The 17,789-nt window shown below is 32.5% G+C and overlaps 5 protein-coding genes across 7 annotated transcripts; 2 read left to right on the top strand and 3 right to left on the bottom strand.

The window, feature by feature from the left end:
* The first annotated feature begins 1,470 nt into the window (after positions 1–1,470).
* On the top strand, positions 1,471–3,587 carry LOC122578786 (protein ABIL2-like). Of its 2 annotated transcripts, none has more exons than XM_043750822.1 (8): positions 1,471–1,723; positions 1,853–1,935; positions 2,030–2,180; positions 2,294–2,393; positions 2,679–2,739; positions 2,822–2,922; positions 2,990–3,132; positions 3,247–3,587. In XM_043750822.1, exons 1-8 carry the CDS (start codon positions 1,622–1,624, stop codon positions 3,394–3,396), a joined length of 891 nt encoding a protein of 296 aa, XP_043606757.1. In that variant the 5' UTR covers positions 1,471–1,621; the 3' UTR covers positions 3,397–3,587. The 2 variants fall into 2 exon arrangements, with proteins under 2 accessions (XP_043606757.1, XP_043606758.1); XM_043750823.1 differs by having other exon boundaries at positions 1,476–1,723; positions 2,834–2,922.
* Positions 3,588–3,946: 359 nt separating this feature from the next.
* On the bottom strand, positions 3,947–5,925 carry LOC122578787 (cytochrome c oxidase subunit 5C-1). The gene is made up of 2 exons (XM_043750825.1): positions 5,836–5,925; positions 3,947–4,316 (listed from the first exon to the last, which is right to left on the bottom strand). The coding sequence occupies exon 2, from the start codon at positions 4,306–4,308 to the stop codon at positions 4,117–4,119; it is 192 nt and encodes a 63-aa protein (XP_043606760.1). The 5' UTR covers positions 4,309–4,316; positions 5,836–5,925; the 3' UTR covers positions 3,947–4,116.
* Positions 5,926–7,149: 1,224 nt separating this feature from the next.
* LOC122579776 (protein kish) lies at positions 7,150–8,374 on the top strand. The gene is made up of 4 exons (XM_043752008.1): positions 7,150–7,310; positions 7,411–7,517; positions 7,946–7,980; positions 8,099–8,374. The coding sequence occupies exons 1-4, from the start codon at positions 7,308–7,310 to the stop codon at positions 8,164–8,166; spliced, it is 213 nt and encodes a 70-aa protein (XP_043607943.1). The 5' UTR covers positions 7,150–7,307; the 3' UTR covers positions 8,167–8,374.
* A 2,222-nt stretch (positions 8,375–10,596) lies between these two features.
* Positions 10,597–13,722, bottom strand: LOC122578891 (signal recognition particle 19 kDa protein). Of its 2 annotated transcripts, XM_043750940.1 has the most exons (4): positions 13,622–13,722; positions 13,326–13,523; positions 13,126–13,225; positions 10,597–10,918 (listed from the first exon to the last, which is right to left on the bottom strand). In XM_043750940.1, exons 2-4 carry the CDS (start codon positions 13,506–13,508, stop codon positions 10,788–10,790), a joined length of 414 nt encoding a protein of 137 aa, XP_043606875.1. In that variant the 5' UTR covers positions 13,509–13,523; positions 13,622–13,722; the 3' UTR covers positions 10,597–10,787. The 2 variants fall into 2 exon arrangements, with proteins under 2 accessions (XP_043606875.1, XP_043606876.1); XM_043750941.1 differs by lacking the exon at positions 13,622–13,722 and having other exon boundaries at positions 13,326–13,601.
* A 1,108-nt stretch (positions 13,723–14,830) lies between these two features.
* Positions 14,831–17,256, bottom strand: LOC122580336 (bidirectional sugar transporter SWEET6b-like). The gene is made up of 5 exons (XM_043752607.1): positions 17,164–17,256; positions 16,712–16,748; positions 15,879–16,257; positions 15,237–15,356; positions 14,831–15,108 (listed from the first exon to the last, which is right to left on the bottom strand). Exons 1-5 carry the CDS (start codon positions 17,204–17,206, stop codon positions 14,959–14,961), a joined length of 729 nt encoding a protein of 242 aa, XP_043608542.1. The 5' UTR covers positions 17,207–17,256; the 3' UTR covers positions 14,831–14,958.
* Between the last annotated feature and the right edge of the window lie 533 nt (positions 17,257–17,789).

Raw genomic sequence — 17,789 nt, 5'->3', positions numbered from 1 at the left:
TGTGTACAATATTGTTGTGTGTAAGCTAAAACGCATTCTCTAAATGAAAGTTGAAAGTTTTTGTTAAGAAAAGAGGCAGAAGTTACATACTTGAAGACAGAAAATGGAGGGAAGTGATTCAAGGTTTGACAATGATTTGAGTAACGAAGCTGACAAGGAAAATTCGACAATATTGTCATTTAATATTGCATTAGTGGTCCTTGCAGATTAGATGTATGATGGATACGTTGTATTAAGCTAAATATATATATATGCCTAAATGCAACATCGGCATAGAGTCTAATAAATTCCATTCATTAATTTGCACAAGGACACGCAACCAGCCAACAACGGTTGAATAAGAGACTTCTAATTGTGTACTACTGTACCTAATTAGTTAATCATGTCACTATCCAGGAGTCATTATAATAACAGATTAATGGTTGATTTCGGTATCTAGATGACGGGTATTTGGTAATTGAACACCAATAATTATTACGAATACTATTTTTATATTTATAAATGAACGAATTTTTGACACATTCATAAGTTGATCGACCATTGAGTCATCATTGACATATGTTAGACGTATGTTAGTTCAGCCTTGATAGGCCGGGGGCACAAAACTAGCCATTGACTCATCTTTTCGTATGCATAGTTTTAAGTATAGAGCTATATATGTTTTCCTTCGAATGGCTTTTATAACAAGCTTTTTTGAGTCCTAAAGTCGCCGTATATAGCCTCATATATCTGGTGGGTGGAGTAAGTAAATACAGTAATAACAAACTCGCCATTGAACACCAAACGGCTTCTTCTTCTCTTTGTTTTTTTTTTAACACAAAAGCTACCCGTTAGATGGTAAAATCTTAACCCATGTAGTCACTAACAACATGCCACATGGTGTTATATATTCGGGTTAAGATGCATCAACATCTCTATTCTCTACCCAAACAAATTTCTTTAAAAAGAGACAAGCTTAATTATAATTAAGCTTTACAGCAAAATTTATAATCTGATAAGAAATTTTTTTGTCCTTGTAAGCTCCTGCCACATTTCATTCAGTCTTTATGTCAGAATTTTAATCATGAATGTATCTAAATTAGTTGCACCATATAAACACTGCTTAAAGGGTTACTGTACTATCTAAACATGGCCATCTAACATGTATATGTGTGTGTATATATATAGAGATATAGATGTATATTAATGACTAGTTGACTGGTGATATTATTAATGGTATAATGACATAGCCTCTAAGATGAACCAACCAACCATACATAAAGTCACCAAGGTTGTCCTCCTGGCCAAGTCCCACCATTTGTTTCTATTAACAAACTTTAATTAGTCCATTTGTGTCTTTTTCCTTTCACCTTTTCAAAGCCGACACTTTATTAATCTCTACAACTGCCCTTCAAAGCATAACTACAAGCCTCTACCCGAAAAACACTCAATTAATTATCATCTTCAAAATATAAAATAAAAATATGGGCACACCATGAAACTTGTACCTTTAGATAATATCTACATATCTAGCCTGTTGTGGCTTCAATTCACATAAAAAACAAAAAACAATATTTTGGTTTGAATAAAATCTTGGTCTTTTTTTGTGTGTTCTTACAAGTAAAGGCTGTTTAAGTTTTCTATGGAGGCTAAGTATACATCATTTCAAGTAAATGATCATCAACCTTCAGGTTTTGATGAAATCTACATGCAACACAGCTTGCTCTTTGCTGATAGTCTCAACGTATCTTTCTTTTTTCTTTTCTTTTTCTACTTTTTGTCTAAATCGACTCATAATGATCGTTTTCTTTTCAATGAAAATGATAAAATTAGATTACTTTTTAGTTTCTAATCTAAGTCAATGAACTTATAGGATCTGAGAAATATAAGAAAGCAGTTGTATTCAGCTGCAGAGTTCTATGAAGACTCTTATCACAGAAATGATCATGATCAATTGTAAGTTTTGAGTGCTAAATCCTAATCCTTTGCTAGTTTTAGCTTCTTTATATGCTAAAGCTTTTTTTACTTTCTTGCTGATTATTTTGTGCAGATTGTTAGAAAGCTTAAAAGATTATGTGTCAAAAGCTCTGATTAGTACCATTGACCATTTGGGGTCTGTGACATCTAAAGTTAATGGTTTCTTGGATGATAATATTGAGGAAACTTTTGAAACAAATCTTCGAGTAGTATGCATTGAACAGGTAATTTACATATCACGTTCACGTGTTGTTAAGTTAGGGAGACCGTAGTTATGTATTCTCCTTTTATGAGGTTGTGTGCAAATATGTGATTCATTTTTTGGAAATTTCTGCAGAGATTACAAACATGCCAGACATATAGCGACCACGAGGGTCTTTCACAACAATCGTTGGTGATACAGATACCCAAGTACCATAAGCAGTACCTGCTCCCAGGTCATCTTTCTGTTTTGGAAAAATATCATTTCAGAGACCCTGCATGAAAATTATAATCAAGAATATTTTTTAATAAATGAAATTGATCCAAGAATATGTTTGAATACATGAATTGAAACCAAGATTATGTATTAGTCAATGCACTTTAATGTGATAGTTCATTGACAGTTTGACTTTTAAGCAGAGAATACTGAGAGCTTAAGAATTTATTGTTTCTACTTGCCACAGTATTTAGAAATTTCCTTTAGAGTTTAAAATGGTTTTAACACAACTTTAACCACACAGAAGGACGTTTTTCTGAAGCTGTTCAAGCAGAAAATGCAAAGGCCGAATCATCAGGTTTGAGGTAAAATTCATACATAGCATATTAAGCATTATTATCGTATATCTCCATTAGGGAGCCATCAAAATCATGCTCATGGTATAAGATCCTTGCACAGGAGAGAACACAAGGAACGAACTTCTAGTGAGTTCCCACCAGGTTTGGTTGCATTTTCATTCACAAAGGCTGCGACAAACAAAGGATTAGGTAAGGAAGAACAGACTTTTAACTAGCAGTAATGGTTTATGCTAATTAGTGCTTATCTGATAACCAGAAAAACGATCACGATCTATGTCACCAAGTCGATTCAGAATCAGGCGTCCGGGATCCACTGCTAATCAATTAGCCAGTCCAATTGTTCCAGTCATGCATTCTGGATCCATGGTTCATCGATCCATCGGTCCAAATACACAGAAAGTAAGGGAAAATGAACCTCATCATGAATTCTTCCTTTCTCTCCACGTTGAGCATTATAAATATAAAATGTCAGTACTTATTGTTGTTGATTCTTGCTTTCTTGTATGATTGCAGCATACACTGGTTCCACGTAGGTCACATTCGTTGTATCCTGAAAGAGAAAGAGGAAAAGATATCGAGGTTTACACCAAGAAAACTAGAAACCTTTTCAAAGTGTTGCTTAGCAGACACAAGTCAAAGAACGATACCTCACTGTATAGATAGTATATATGCATATTGCCAGAAACTGAGAAACATATCATATCCACTCAGGGCTACTTTATTCCACCATTGTCTCTTTTCTTCACAAGTGACAACCGATATATGTTCAAGAAAATTTTGTAGTAGTTCGTTCATCAAGTGCATCTGCGTGCTACTTCTTACCCACAAGTTTAATAACATAAGTGATTCTTGCTTCTTGTATAATTACATATTAGGTACAATTTGAAGTAAAGTGCGAGGTGGAGAAATGGGTAATATTCAAAGTAAACTGCGAGGTTGAGAAACGGGCTGTCAAATAAAATCGCTCAATCTCCTTGACATGGAATATAACCCCTTCTTTTGTTAAGCTTACTTGATTTACCCATGACATATTAGAGATAGAACATAACACGAATCAACTTATGTGTCATCAAAACTTTTTTTAACTGACAGAATCAACATTTTACCATTGTATACATGAGAAATCCATCCATGCAATGTATTCCGGGTACTAACAGGTAACAGAAACAGCTATCTAAAAAACTGCCTTTCGTATATCCATAACATCATCAACTTGGATATAATAGAATTTTTTTAAGATGAGAATCAAGAAACAACATTTGCGGAGTTCTAAAAAAAGCAACTTTTTGCATAAATCCAATACAAAACTTATTTTTTTTAAGGTTTCCAGAGTAACATCTCTGGTTTAAGTCATTAAATTTAAAATTCACAGGAACCAAAAGTTCACTCTTGAAGAACAACGCTTATCTCTCCCTTCTCCAAAAGATCATAGAACGCCCTTGTTTTTCTCTGCTCGTTCCAATGATGCATCTTCCACAAACCACCAGCTGCTAAGCCAAGCACTGATCCAATGATCAACTCCTTGACCACACTAGGGCCTTTCAACACAGGATGAGCAACCCTACCGCCAACCATTTTTTACTCTGTAGTCAAAAGTCAACCAAACATGAATTAGTAAAGCATAACTAAAACGCTATTTTTTTGTGTGAAAGTATGACAACAAATACTACACAAACACGAGTCAGAATGATCCAATCAGACACCTTAAGTCTAACTAATCTATGCAAAATGCCATCGAAAAAGGCCACACAAACTTAGTAGCATGACTTACAAAAATATAAATACACACTTACAAATTCACAAAGACAAAAATGAAAGTAGGAACCTTCTTTTGAAAAATATTTAGTTTGATAGAGCATAACATACATTCGGCGAACATTATTGTCATAAACAATCAATACTTAAATTAACATCGATTAGCACCAATATATACTACATATTAAACTCCAAATTCATACAAAGAACATTAGCAAACAACATCAGCAGAGAGATGTTAAAACGCCAAAAGGTGGAATGAATATGAAAAGACAAAACTAAGGTAGATAGCACTTTAAAGACAGGACCATGGGTTAAGGGATTAATCCGTTATCTCTCTTTAAAAACAGTAGATTAGTTAAAATAAATGCTCAATAAGGTTCAAATGACCTAGATATCGCTCTTGTCACGCTATTATCCAGAACCACCCTAAAAGAAAAGGATCAACGTATCAAACTAAAACTATGTCATGCCTGCTAACTTCCAAGGATACATATGGATTCAATATTATCCACATGTGAGCACGCTATACCATATACAAATCAACACAACATAAGACAAGTGTCATATAGACAATTAGACATGCATAACACATTGCAAGTAGTCTTATCGAAAATATGAACTTGCTAATATAGTAATATTGGAAGCAAACTTTTAACATTTCCACAAAAATTTGTAAGGAACGGTATACAAAAAAGGTGTTTAGCACAAACATAACTATACGGCAATATAGCAAACATGTAAAACACACACACACACACACACCGAAACATTTACAAGCAGCTCCAAATCACATATTTGAGAGATAAACAACACAGAATCACGGTCTAATGAGATGTAACAGCTGACGTATTTGAGATGCTGATGACAATATATTTCTCACTTTATACAACTGTCACACAAATATGAGAGAAATAACAATATATTTCTTAAAATTAGTTACTTTTTCATCATCTTTAAACTAAGGCCTGCTTTGAGATTTATATATTTTTCAAAAAATTATTATTCAATACATACCAGTACTTACTATAACTTAACCATAAAAAAAATCTACACACACACATATACATATAATCTTCAAAATAACAAAATGTAATCCATCAACCGAAATTAACACAATAAAGAAATCTATGAATAAACAGAAGCTGATATGTACACAATAATGATAATCGAACGAACATGAAAAAGAAGAAGAAGAAGAAGAAGAAGAAGAAGAAGAAATGTAAGGTAAATTTAAGCCAGATTTAGAATTTTAGATAGATATAGATCTGATTAATTGATTGATTGAAATATAATAATTGTTATTGCATAAATAGATAAATAGATATAGGAGGAAGTAATATGTACAGAAACAATGGCGATGAAGCTGATGAGAATCTCCGGTGACCGGTTTCCTTTGACCTACTTTCCAAGGATGATGTGTTTGACTACTGTATTTATATTTCTTTGTGTAGCGTAAGTTTAATGTGATAAAAACCCTCTCAGGTTTTCTCGGCTTGTATCTAGTGAAATTAATAAAGTTGCAGCCACGTCCCCTAAAGTTTGTAATGTTTCAAATTGGACCCAATAAGTTAAGACATATGAAGTGTTTTATTAGTATTGCCAAGAAAAAGGAAATGATAAATAAATATGTTTAAAAGTGAGAGTTTAAATGAAATCCATGTGATTTATTATTTTGAACTAACATGCATCATCATTAGACACATATACTACGGATTTATTGTTCGTAGCAGAACCCAACATTTTAAAATGACTAACAAACATATCTAAAAGTGTATGTTTGAGGACATAATTAAAAAAGAAATGAGCAAACTAAATTTTGAAAAAGTATATATATGATAGAGTTGTTTCATAAATATCTGTTCCCATTTTTTTTAAAACAACGAAGGGTCGAACTGCGGGTATCCGAACTGAATAGCGTGGGCCTACCTAATCCCCTCTTCCCGCCCGGTAAATTCAACTCGTTCCGCCATGAAAACCTAGCCAGCCACAACGCTCAAGATGATATTTGAACTTGTGACCCTCACTTTAACTTACGGGTGTCCTAAATGTATACTACAACTACAAAATACATTGTATTAAAGTGGTTTACCGTTTATGCAATTATGTTGGTTGTTATAGTGGTTTTCAAATGCTGTCCTATTTGTGTTCTACACCACCCCTAATATATACTTATATTTTTATCAAGATGCTAGATACTAGTGTGGTTTTAATGTAATATACTAATATATAATATGATTTTTACTTTTTTTACTAATAGTTTTTGGTATCTATGAAATTTACAATTAATTTACATTACATAGTAATAAAGAGTTTACAAAATTCTCGCAAATGAAAAAAAAAATTAAAAATTAATAAATTGTTGTCTAGTGTAGTGTAAATGTGTAAGGCATGTTTGTTTTTTAAACCATTAAGTGACTGAATTGATAAGTGTCTGAATGAATTAATAACGTTTGAATGAATTAAGTCAATATAGTTATTTTTTATTTATTAAGTAAAAAAACAAACACTTTTGATGACTTAGTGAATTAAGTATGTATGATTAAGTTATGAGTGAGTTTATTAAATCTAAAACAAACACCACTTAAGTGTAGGTAAACCATAACCAATTTCAAGTTGGGCTTTTTAAACAAGAGCCCATTTAAGAAGAAACGATATGGTCGTTTGCTTTTTGCCTTTTTGTTTCCCGATTCCCACTCGCGACTTTTTTTTTCTTCTTTTTTTCTGTGTCGCTGGAAGTAAAATCTGGATCGGAGGTGAAGAATAAGAACAACAAGAAGAAAGAAGCTTAAAAATCTGACGGTTTCGTCCATTAGAACATGGTAAATTCCTTTTGAACACCCTTTTTATATATTTTGTTGAATCTAATCTTATAATTTATGTATGTATTTAATTAATGAATTGAATGAATATGATGGGCAGTCGGCGCTGTTCAATTTCCATTCGTTTCTGACGGTGGTATTATTGGTGATCTGCACTTGCACTTTCTTAAAGATGCAGTTTCCTACCATTCTTGAACAAAAAACTGGGTTACTTACTTGCCCTTTCCTCTCTTTTTTTTTTTTAAATATATATATCTGGTTGATAGGCTTTCAGTAATTTAGGTCATGATTACATGTTTAACCTCGAGACTGTGTGAGAGATTTAAATTATGATTTATCATTTATTGCATATACACAAACACACCCATTTATATAGTATAATAATCTTGAGGAAACACTTCATCGTATATACATTTTGCTTAATGCGAAAACTAAAAAAAAAAAAAAATTAAAATAGCAAAAGGTTACCGGTCGAGATCACGAGATGATGAACAACGTCCATTTGCATTCTCATTTTGCTTTGTATGTTTATCTGTATTTCCTTTTTTTTTTAGTTGACTAGGTTTCTATGCTTGTACGTTCAAGATTGTGAAATTGGTTTTATACAAGTAGCCTTATGAGAATGTGTTGTGCAGATTTCGGGGATTCTTCTGGAAGGCTGCTAGAATAGGTAAAGCCTTATGATAATGTGTTATGCAGGGTTATCTTATTAATGCTTTACGAGTCTAATTGTTTTTCTTAGAAAATGCTATATAGATATGATATCTCACTTGTAATATTTGCAACAGGAGAGCGCTTAAGTCCGTGGGTGGCTGTTGGATGCTTCACAATGGGTGTCTCCATCATATTTTTCTGAGTGATATCTCCCAAGTGTTACGTATCAACAGTGATTTCTTCATAGGTTGCTATTTGTTTGGTAGAATTTTCCTTGAAACTATCTTTTAATAGAAAATATGCCTCTCTTATACTTTATTTGTATGTGTAGTTATTTACATGTGTATCTTTGGAGGACACGAGAAACCTATGCTATCTATCTATTTTATTGACACAATTTTCGTAATTAATTCGACTATACTTAAGCAGTGATTGTAGTACTTAAACCTTTCCAGAATGTTTTGATGGAAGTCATCAGGGGTGTACAGAAATCGATATGGGCTGACAAAGCCAAAAAACCTGAATTGGACCTAGCTAGACTAAACCAGAAAGGGGTGTATTCGGTTTGGTTCCAGATTTCTTAACAAAATCTGGCTTTCATATAATCCCCAGTTCTAAACTTCTTTAATAGTTACTTCCTGGTCTAGTGAAGTCCAGTTCTGAACGAAACCGAACCGGTTCATCCAAACCACAAGGCTTGTCACACCCTTTCTATGGGGTCACATCCTAACAAGGCATAACCTGTGTGGTCGTAGACTTGTAGCACCATGCACGATTCTTTCCTTGGTAGATTCCATTTTTTGTGGTTTTCTAACCCACCTTTTGGTAATCTATGTATTCTATGTATTCCGATTTATCTTTGCTTGTGTTTATTGGTAGTTTGTACCTTAGCAGGCATTAGACATTGCATGCTTGTCCTTTTTATACTTGTGTGATTAGCAATTTTAGTCCTAAGATCCGGATATAAGAGGTTTCTGCTAGGTTTGTTTGGTGACAAGTATCAGCGTTTAGTCTTAAACATAGCATGCTTGTCCTTGAAGTTTCTGTTTTCTTATTATCATTTAGTTTTCTACCTTTCCAATGTGATGAGAAATGATTATCTTTCCGTTGATAGGATTATAAGTGCATGGATTGGACCGTTTCCTTCATAGTTTCTGCCATTTTATGGCTTGCGCAGGGGGGGTTCTACATAGGCTAGGCAGATCCTGGGAACCACCTTTCAGCTTTGAGTTTATCTACATTTTGGCTGTAGGCATATATCCAGCAGTTCTTTTCTTGTTATTGGTTCAGTTTGAAGTTTGGTGACTATTTCTATTAAAGGATTGTGAAGGGCTATGGAGTTTTTCTGTAGATTCACTAGCTTATTGCTCTAAGGGCATCTCCAATGGAGGTTTTTGTAAAACTTTTTATAAAGCTTTTTACTATTGGATTAAAAAGCTTTTTATCAATAGTTTGAGAAATTTCAAGTCTTTGCAAGAACATGACATTCTCTTTCTTCAGTATTTCATAATTAAAAAATAATTAAAAGACTTTTTTTGAGTTTTAACCATTGGAGCCATCATTTGATGAAAAGCTTTTTATAAAAAGCTTTTAGAAAAAACCTATACCATTGGAGTTACTCTAAAGGGCTGTAGGGGGGGTACTGCAAAAGTCACAATGAAGTCTTCTCACCCAGAAGGCCGCCTACAAGGCCTTCAATGTTGAGCAGAAGACACACATCAGTCATGCAAAAAGATGACTTACCCCATTCCAGCCTGCTCTCAGCATGTATCTTGTTGATCTTTGTATTGCAAGATCAAAAGAAATACTAGACGTCGTAGCAGCTACTTTTCTTGCAAGACTGCTTAATACATTTTTACTCAGTAGTCAAATAGAGTTGGCAGACAATAATGGTGTTTGATGTCGATTCCAACAAAGTTGTATCATGTGGACCCTTTTCGTCAATGGAAGTAGAGTATTGCGCTATGAAAAGTTGAAGACAAGGTTATATATGCTAGAGATGGCTGCCGGCTATATATTAATAAATGTGATCAGTGCCCACTTTAGTAAATGGAGTAGCGGATTTAGGTGAATTATGTTTTAGTTACATTTCAAGCTAGAGTAGTAGAAAGTTCATGATTGGTGCATGAGTCGAGTATCGTTTTTCTAGTCTAAGAATTAGAGAAGCAAGTCATGCTTTCGTTTTAAAAGATCACAGGGGAGTGAATTCTCCCTTTTGTTCCTTTTTGTCATGACACTGGTATATTTTCCTGAACCAACTTAATTTCATAAGTATTGTAGTTTAGAACGCCTTGAAAGATACAAGATATGATGATCTACGAACTCTCTAGAAAAAAGAATTAGCATGTAAATTTTAAAGTTAAAGCTTGTTATTGTTTAAAATTTACAATCCATATGCATTATAAAGACACTGCCTATCATATGTACGTAGTTTATTTAGTTATGACAAAGGTTAATGATTTCTCAAAAGAAAAATACAGCATCGTAACTTGAAGGTTCAGAATCACTCAGTTTGCCAAAGAGTCGTATTAACTTGAAGGTTCAGAATCACTCAGTTTGCCAAAGAGTCGTATTACATTCTATAGCATAGCCAAAACTGAATAATACAAAATCACTAAAATTGTCTATCAAATGTGATAAACTCAACGGGAAATCCATTTAAGTAATTGAGATGATCAAACATCTGGTGTCTACTGGTTCACAATAAAGCAGCCAAATGGCCTCGTTTAAGCTAGAAACAGTTTGTATGTTGAAAGAAGAGGTCCCAACAAAAACAACTGAAAAGGAGAGTGCTGGCTGAAAGTTGTGAAAGCTACACATTAATTATCTCTTCTTTTTCCCACCCTTGCCAGATTTAGAAGGTCCAACATTTGATGTAGATGCAGGTTCTTGTTTCTTCACTCTACCCGGGTGTCTAGGAACCAATTCAGCAATACGGACCATCAGCTGCTTTTCTGCAATTAACGTCCACAATTGCAAAAGAAATTAATATAATTCTCAACACTTTATATCTTACAAGGTACACATATCAAAAGAAAGAACAAATTAGTGACCAAAATTTCTATCAGATTAACAATGATAATTATCCAGTGTTCCTTCATCATCTAGTAAACTCGCAAAGCAAAATAAGTCTTCATATAGCTAGTTTTAGTCAATATAATGTAAACAATAGCATAGTACTAACTAACTAGGCATCCCAATATATTTCCATATCATCAAAATAGCAAAAAGGTTATGTAATGTAGTGAACTACTCGACTAGCTATGTAGTGTAACTACCTTTGTAATTCCACTAACAAAAATAAAGTTATAAAATTATTCATTTCTTTTGCTTCTTTTATCTTCTTCATTTCATCACACAAACTATGCAACACAACCCAAAATGAGAATCTAAACCCAAATATATTAACTCACCCGATTCAACATATCATCATCAATCAATATATCTTCTTTTATCTATCACTATATATTCATTCATATGCAACACGGACTAACTATGTTGCCGGAATCTGATGTTGTTCTTCACTATCGACGGAATCTGGTGTTGTTCTTCACTGTTGCCATTCACCATCTACTCGATAAATATCCATCTATTAATCTAGTCATTTACACATAAATTTGATTTCTCAACAAAACCCACAAATCTTCAAACTCAAATTGATAGAAAAGAAAAGTCACTTGTTGCCGGAATCTTCAAAATCAAAACCGCTGCCACCATCTAGATCTTTCAACAAAGGTGGTTACACTACATAGCTAGTCGAGTAGTTGGTTACATTACATAACCTTTTGGTCATAGTTGGTTACACTCCGATGTCATTATCCTTTTTTTTTAATAAAAAAAGAATAAAAATGAGAGTGGTAACCGGCAACTTGCTTCCCATCCGGTTGCTTACATTACATAACCCAAAAAACAAAGGTGGTTACACTACACAGCTAGTCGAGTAGTTGGTTACATTACATAACCTTTTGGTCATAGTTGGTTACACTCCGGTGCCATTATCCCAAAAAATAATAATAATAATAATAAATACTCGTAATAAAAAAAAGGGTAGCAAGGATTTGAAACTCAAATGCTAAGTTCAACTAACAAATCATCACTACATTAGAACTCCTGAAGTTATGTGGATACAACAACAATGTTTCTGAGCTCTGTCTGATTATCGTGAACTAACATTATCAAACAGATCAAAATGGGCATCACAAGAGATAACAACAATTAAAAATTGGACTACAAATCATAAAACTGATGAGATTCTGATTTTGTATTGAATGAGTAGGAAAAATTTTATAAAGTTATAATGGGTTCAAGTAACAGACAGCCAATTACTCGCGTAAGGCCTATTAGACATGCTGGAACCACAACAAAGCGTAATATGTATAAATGCAACTGATGCCGCCTTAGATACATGTAAAATTAACATGTTTAGCCAGCTGAAAAGTAAACAGGTTCATATTCTGTGTTTGGTGACACATAGTTGTACATCACAATTGACTGGTAGTGTGGACATCCCAGTCTATTTTCAAGGGTTAAGTGCACAACAATGTATTCAAATTTCAAAATGTTCTATTGCGTATCAAACTTCTAATCTTGCTACTATATGTGTGAAACTTTCATTTATTGTTGTTGGATGTATCCGAACTTTTTTATTGCTTGTAAACTGGTGCCAGTTTAACAGTTTTAATGTGAAAGCTAATATGGTTGTCACGGCAAAAAAAAACTAGTTACTTGATAACAAAATACATTATACATAAAATAGCAATAATTCGATGCATATACATACTTGGCTCTATTTTTACAAGTAGTGAAAGGATGTTGAATCTGGCTTTCTATATCTCTAACAGAATAAGGATCATAATTGCATTCGGTTGGTAACTTAAATAACAATTTCCAAGGGGTTATCCTGCAGTAAGTAATCTATACCGCGTTTTCCTAGTACAAATAGCTCAATGAAGAGAACGTTTGGCCGTTCCTACAGGTATTAAAAATCTCAAATTCCAAAAGCTTTAGGAGCGTGTAAAGTCTCCTAATCAAACTCGCGGGGGGTGTTATTGTGTTAAGGCTTATGTTAACAAAATTTTAATAGTGAGAAGCTAATAAAACAGGCAGATAATCATAGGAAAAGACTATCAAGTAAAATGCAAAAAGGAACAGCAATGCTTACTATTCGTAACAAGCGGATTGCTGAATCTTCCATCAGGCCGTTTAAGCAAAACCCTTACCCTTCCAACTTGCATAAAATCCCTTGGATATGCCTTATCAATCTTCATTCATTCATTAATCCCCCCCAATCAGATTCTATATGAATTTTGTATTATAAGAAAAACAGATATATAAATAAATAAAAGAGCGAGTGGGTAGAACCTCAACAGCAAAAGGGATTTTGAGATGGCTACAGCAATCTCCGATCTCCAAAGCGGTTGGATTCTCGCATGCTTTTGTTGCCGGAATTCGTCTGCCCTCGGCGATTGTTTTCTTTGAATTTATATAAACAGGATATAATATGTTCCATTTCTTAAAATTAGGTGTACCGTCAATTCCATCCATTCTTATTTCCACCCTCTGTTATTTTCAGATAAATCCAGCACTAACTTATTTATATATAATATGTATATATGTGTGTTTGAGATATGAGAAGAAAAATAGAGTATATAATGTACCTATTTGTTTTGGTTGAATCGCCGCTGGAAGAGATCCGACCTCAGCCTCTCACAGAGAGTGTTGATCGGAGGATTTGCTGTTCATGAGCCCAAATTAGGTGTTGACTTACAGTGTTGAAAGCCCAGACTGTTGGTTTACTGGGCTTAACTTTTATATATTTAAAGCCCAATTTATTGATTTAGAGTTCATGTGCTTTTTATATATATTACTTGAAACCTTTTAGAAAGTTTTGGCAGCCCAGTATTTTAGTTTATAAAATCTTTCAGCTCAAAAGACAGATATTTAAAAATTCAAAGTAAGTAATAAAATTATACACAAATTGTATTTTTGGAAACATGAGTTTTATTTTGCAATTTGCAGTTTCGTTTTTTGATAAATAGATCTATTTAAGCACCACTACCAACGCTTTGTTCCTAAGAGCCATGCCATGTGAATCAAAATCATCACAACCTTTACTATGTACACATTAAGGTGTTTATGTCAATATCGGGCTAGTACACTATTTTTTTATTCTTTTTCTGTTTGTGATGTAAAATATTTTGTGACGGAGCGGGGCTGGCTTTTCAAATTAAAGGAATATTTTCTTATGATGCAAACCGGGTCGAAAAACGTCATCAATAACGAGTATTTCTTTGTTACTTATAATCTTTATTCAAAATCTATATTTATTCACATATACAATATTATTTCTTTCTTAAGAAAAATATGTATGTTTGAACATATAAAACATAGTTTTTAAGTTATGTTTTGCAATTTTCAAAACTTGATTTAATCCAATCAGATGAATTGAAGATACAGTTTTGGTAAATGTGTAACATTATGCTAAGAAGAAAACTTCAAACCATCACAAAAACAAAGGGAAAAAAATAAAATATATGATTGATATATTTCAAAGATAGAAAAGGAAAAAAAAAACCGTACACTTAATGTCTAATGCTTCAACAGTAATCATTTGTAAAAATAAATTATAAGCACTAATGATCGACTTTTCAGTCATTCGTCATTTGTTACCTTTCTAATTAAGAGTGACTACGTACTCCCTTTGAAGTTCAAATCACAAAGGCATATATACCAAAAAATATATATACCAACAAGATCATTTAAAAAAAGTTTGAAGATATCAAGTAGATCAAGAACAATCTTGGTTTTATCAAATAATAAAATACAAAATCTTCAAAATTCCATATTAAAATTCTCTCATAGACGACATTAACTAATAAACTACTAATTAAAATGCATTAAAGAAAAAAAGAAGTCTTCTCATCTACCATCTCGATCAGTTCTAATGACGCTTCTAATTAATGGTAGTAACTTCAACATAATAAAGGCATGCTTTTTAAACTTGCTCTCCGGGTGTAGCCATTTTTCCAAGGCTCACTTCACTTTTGGCTTGTCTTTTTGCTATTATCTCTTTTGTTGATTTGTAGTAACATGCATATAATATCAGTTGAACCAGACTAAAGAGTGCCCCAACCCCATTTGGTATCTGAAATTTAAAAATATAACTTGTTAGAAATTTAGAATTATAGTATCAATTACTTGGCTAGAGTAGTATAAATTGTTTTAGTCCATTGGATTAGAGATAACAGGGCGAAAAGAGGAAAGAGTTCTTACAATGACAAATATATCAAAACGAATGAGGGCATAAGTGAACCAGCAAACGCCATTAGCAAAGCAGAATAATGATAGTAGGAACGGCATGTACTCGACACTTTTTGTTGTGATCACCATTTTCTGCAGGCAAATTTATAAAAAAAAGTACAAGACACATCAAACGAAAATCAAATAAATTGAAGTGATAAACTTTGTCGCAAAAAAAGAATTAGTTCATATATATGTGTAGCAATTTAATCTGTATCCTTTTTTGAAAAAAGATTAGTACATATATGTGTAGCTAGACACTCTTGACACACTAGACAACATATGTTGATACGTACAACTAACGCCTTAATCATTTTTCCAGACATACTCGACAATATATGAGGATACGTATAACTAACAAGTTATGGTATTTAACAAAACAAGTTAATGTGTCATATATGAGTACAATCAAAACACTATATATGCTTGACTTCTGCCAGCAGTGTCAATTACGACAACTTTATACTCGACCAAAATATATAGTGTTATACTCACTCCCCTAATATTGTTCATGAAGCAAATCATCATAAGTCAATAATAGTACCCTATACAATACAAATATGTACGACGCCATTATGTCAAATTATAAGATATATGTAACACAGAGAGACATACCATGATAGATAAAGGAGCCGCATACATCATAATGTTACCCGCCATACAAAGGCCACCAACAATGGCAGAGCGAACCTTTGTGGTGTGTGCTAATGTTAGTACACATACAACCAAAACCGCAAGGAATATAATCTCAGCAACTAACACCAGCAACACCCTGACTCTCTTTTTACGATCGCAGTAGATGATAAAGAGCAACAAGTAAACAGATTCAATAATGATCCCTGCCCCATTTGTGGTTGTAACCAACAAACTATGAGGGTGCACCAAAGGCAGCCCATAGAAGATCCACAGCCCACAATTCACAAAGGTGACCAAATATGGCACAGGAGAAAATTGTTCAACCGACTTCTTTTTCCATATTTTATAAAACGTTGGCCTGAAAATTCATATCATCATCAGACAAAATAAAATAGGTCCAAAATATTAAACTAAATTGAATTGTATACTCCGATAGATATATAATTTTATTAAGTGAACCAAATATATACTTCGTATTATTTAATTATTACTCGTATGTTTTAAAAAATTAAATCAAATAATTAAATAGTATACTCCCTTTTTTAAAGAAATCAGATATGTGATTTTATTAAGTGAACCAAATATAATTATGTTTAATAAAAACAAATATATCAATCTACATTTAATAAAATACTAATCGATTTTCATTCCATAACTATAAGACCTTTAATCTTCTTCTTCTTCTTCTTCTTCTTTTTTTGTAGTTATCCTTTTAGCATCACACACAATTGTACATGCATACATATCGATGTATGTATTTTAAAATTAAAAGATTTTTTCTTAAGAGAATATATATATGATGAGAAGCTTACACCGTCGACAAGAATAAAATGATCGAAATGATGTTCCCTGCAAAGAAAAGATAAAAGGAAAAAAAGATCAAATCACTAACATTAATTGTGCAAAGATAAATACAAGAAGATAGATAATACAGGAGTTCAAAGAACTATGTACTCGTATTAGTCATAAAAATATACAAACATATTTTTTTTATATAATATATATATATAATTAATTAAGACACTATTTCATCAACTGCTAAGAGTAGTGCATATATATGCATCTTTTAAATATCAAATTCATAAAAACATAGAAACATTATTGTAAAAAAAAAAAAAACTATAATTGATATGTATAGAGACACTATTTCATCAACTATTCACCAGATTTCAAGCTGTTAACTCTTTAGAATTCATTACATATAAATGTGTATATATATGTAAGAAAGAAGATGAATGAGTGAGAAAAAGGGAGTTATACGTACCAATGACACCGATTACATTGCGAGCCAAATCAGCAGAAACCATGGCTAAGGATGAACAATGTGAGAGAGAGAAATCAAACGAGAGTAAGTAAGAGAGATGTATGTGTGACGGTATGGTTTGTTGTGCAAGAGCAATATTGTATTTATACTTACACTTTTATTTTTATTTATAGAGAAAACATTTAATTTTTATTAATTGGATTTGTGATAATCATGTATTTTCATTTTTCTTGCATAGCACTCTATGTACATTAATTAAATGTTAATCTCCATTTACTGACCATAGTTAATTTTCCATATACATACGGGAGATCCTATCCTATAAATTATATCTACAATTTTATCCATATAATATAATCTATTACATTACATATATTACATATATAGTTTTATATTTATAGTTCTATTTTTGGACATACAATTATAATTATTATTATATATATAACGTGTATATAATACAATATTATAGCGTACATTCTACAAATATATATATATATATATATATATAGGGAGAGATTATAGCGTACATAATAATTTCATGATAAAGAATGACATTCGAGATGAAATTAATTACACTTTGACATTTAAGGGCAAAAAAAAAAAATGATGTTATCAAATATACCATG

This window comes from Erigeron canadensis, chromosome 8 (assembly GCF_010389155.1).
Source record: "Erigeron canadensis isolate Cc75 chromosome 8, C_canadensis_v1, whole genome shotgun sequence".
NCBI classification, from domain to species: domain Eukaryota; kingdom Viridiplantae; phylum Streptophyta; class Magnoliopsida; order Asterales; family Asteraceae; genus Erigeron; species Erigeron canadensis.
Note: the sequence above shows the minus strand (reverse complement) of the source record. Positions and strands in the feature narration are given on the sequence as shown.

Excerpts from the sequence above, each read along its gene's own strand:
- LOC122578786 (XM_043750822.1), top strand. The coding sequence starts at position 1,622 with ATGGAGGCTAAGTATACATCATTTCAAGTAAATGATCATCAACCTTCA. Across the intron at positions 2,181-2,293 it reads GAGTAGTATGCATTGAACAG|AGATTACAAACATGCCAGAC; the intron begins GTAATTTACATA and ends AAATTTCTGCAG. Across the intron at positions 2,394-2,678 it reads TAAGCAGTACCTGCTCCCAG|AAGGACGTTTTTCTGAAGCT; the intron begins GTCATCTTTCTG and ends TTAACCACACAG.
- LOC122578787 (XM_043750825.1), bottom strand. The coding sequence starts at position 4,308 with ATGGTTGGCGGTAGGGTTGCTCATCCTGTGTTGAAAGGCCCTAGTGTG.
- LOC122579776 (XM_043752008.1), top strand. Across the intron at positions 7,518-7,945 it reads ATTCTTGAACAAAAAACTGG|ATTTCGGGGATTCTTCTGGA; the intron begins GTTACTTACTTG and ends TGTGTTGTGCAG. Across the intron at positions 7,981-8,098 it reads CTGGAAGGCTGCTAGAATAG|GAGAGCGCTTAAGTCCGTGG; the intron begins GTAAAGCCTTAT and ends TATTTGCAACAG.
- LOC122578891 (XM_043750940.1), bottom strand. The coding sequence starts at position 13,508 with ATGGATGGAATTGACGGTACACCTAATTTTAAGAAATGGAACATATTA. Across the intron at positions 13,226-13,325 it reads AAATCCCTTTTGCTGTTGAG|ATTGATAAGGCATATCCAAG; the intron begins GTTCTACCCACT and ends GAATGAATGAAG. Across the intron at positions 10,919-13,125 it reads CAATCCGCTTGTTACGAATA|AAAAGCAGCTGATGGTCCGT; the intron begins GTAAGCATTGCT and ends CGTTAATTGCAG.
- LOC122580336 (XM_043752607.1), bottom strand. The coding sequence starts at position 17,206 with ATGGTTTCTGCTGATTTGGCTCGCAATGTAATCGGTGTCATTG. Across the intron at positions 16,749-17,163 it reads CAATGTAATCGGTGTCATTG|GGAACATCATTTCGATCATT; the intron begins GTACGTATAACT and ends TTTTCTTTGCAG. Across the intron at positions 15,357-15,878 it reads CGGCTCCTTTATCTATCATG|AAAATGGTGATCACAACAAA; the intron begins GTATGTCTCTCT and ends ATTTGCCTGCAG.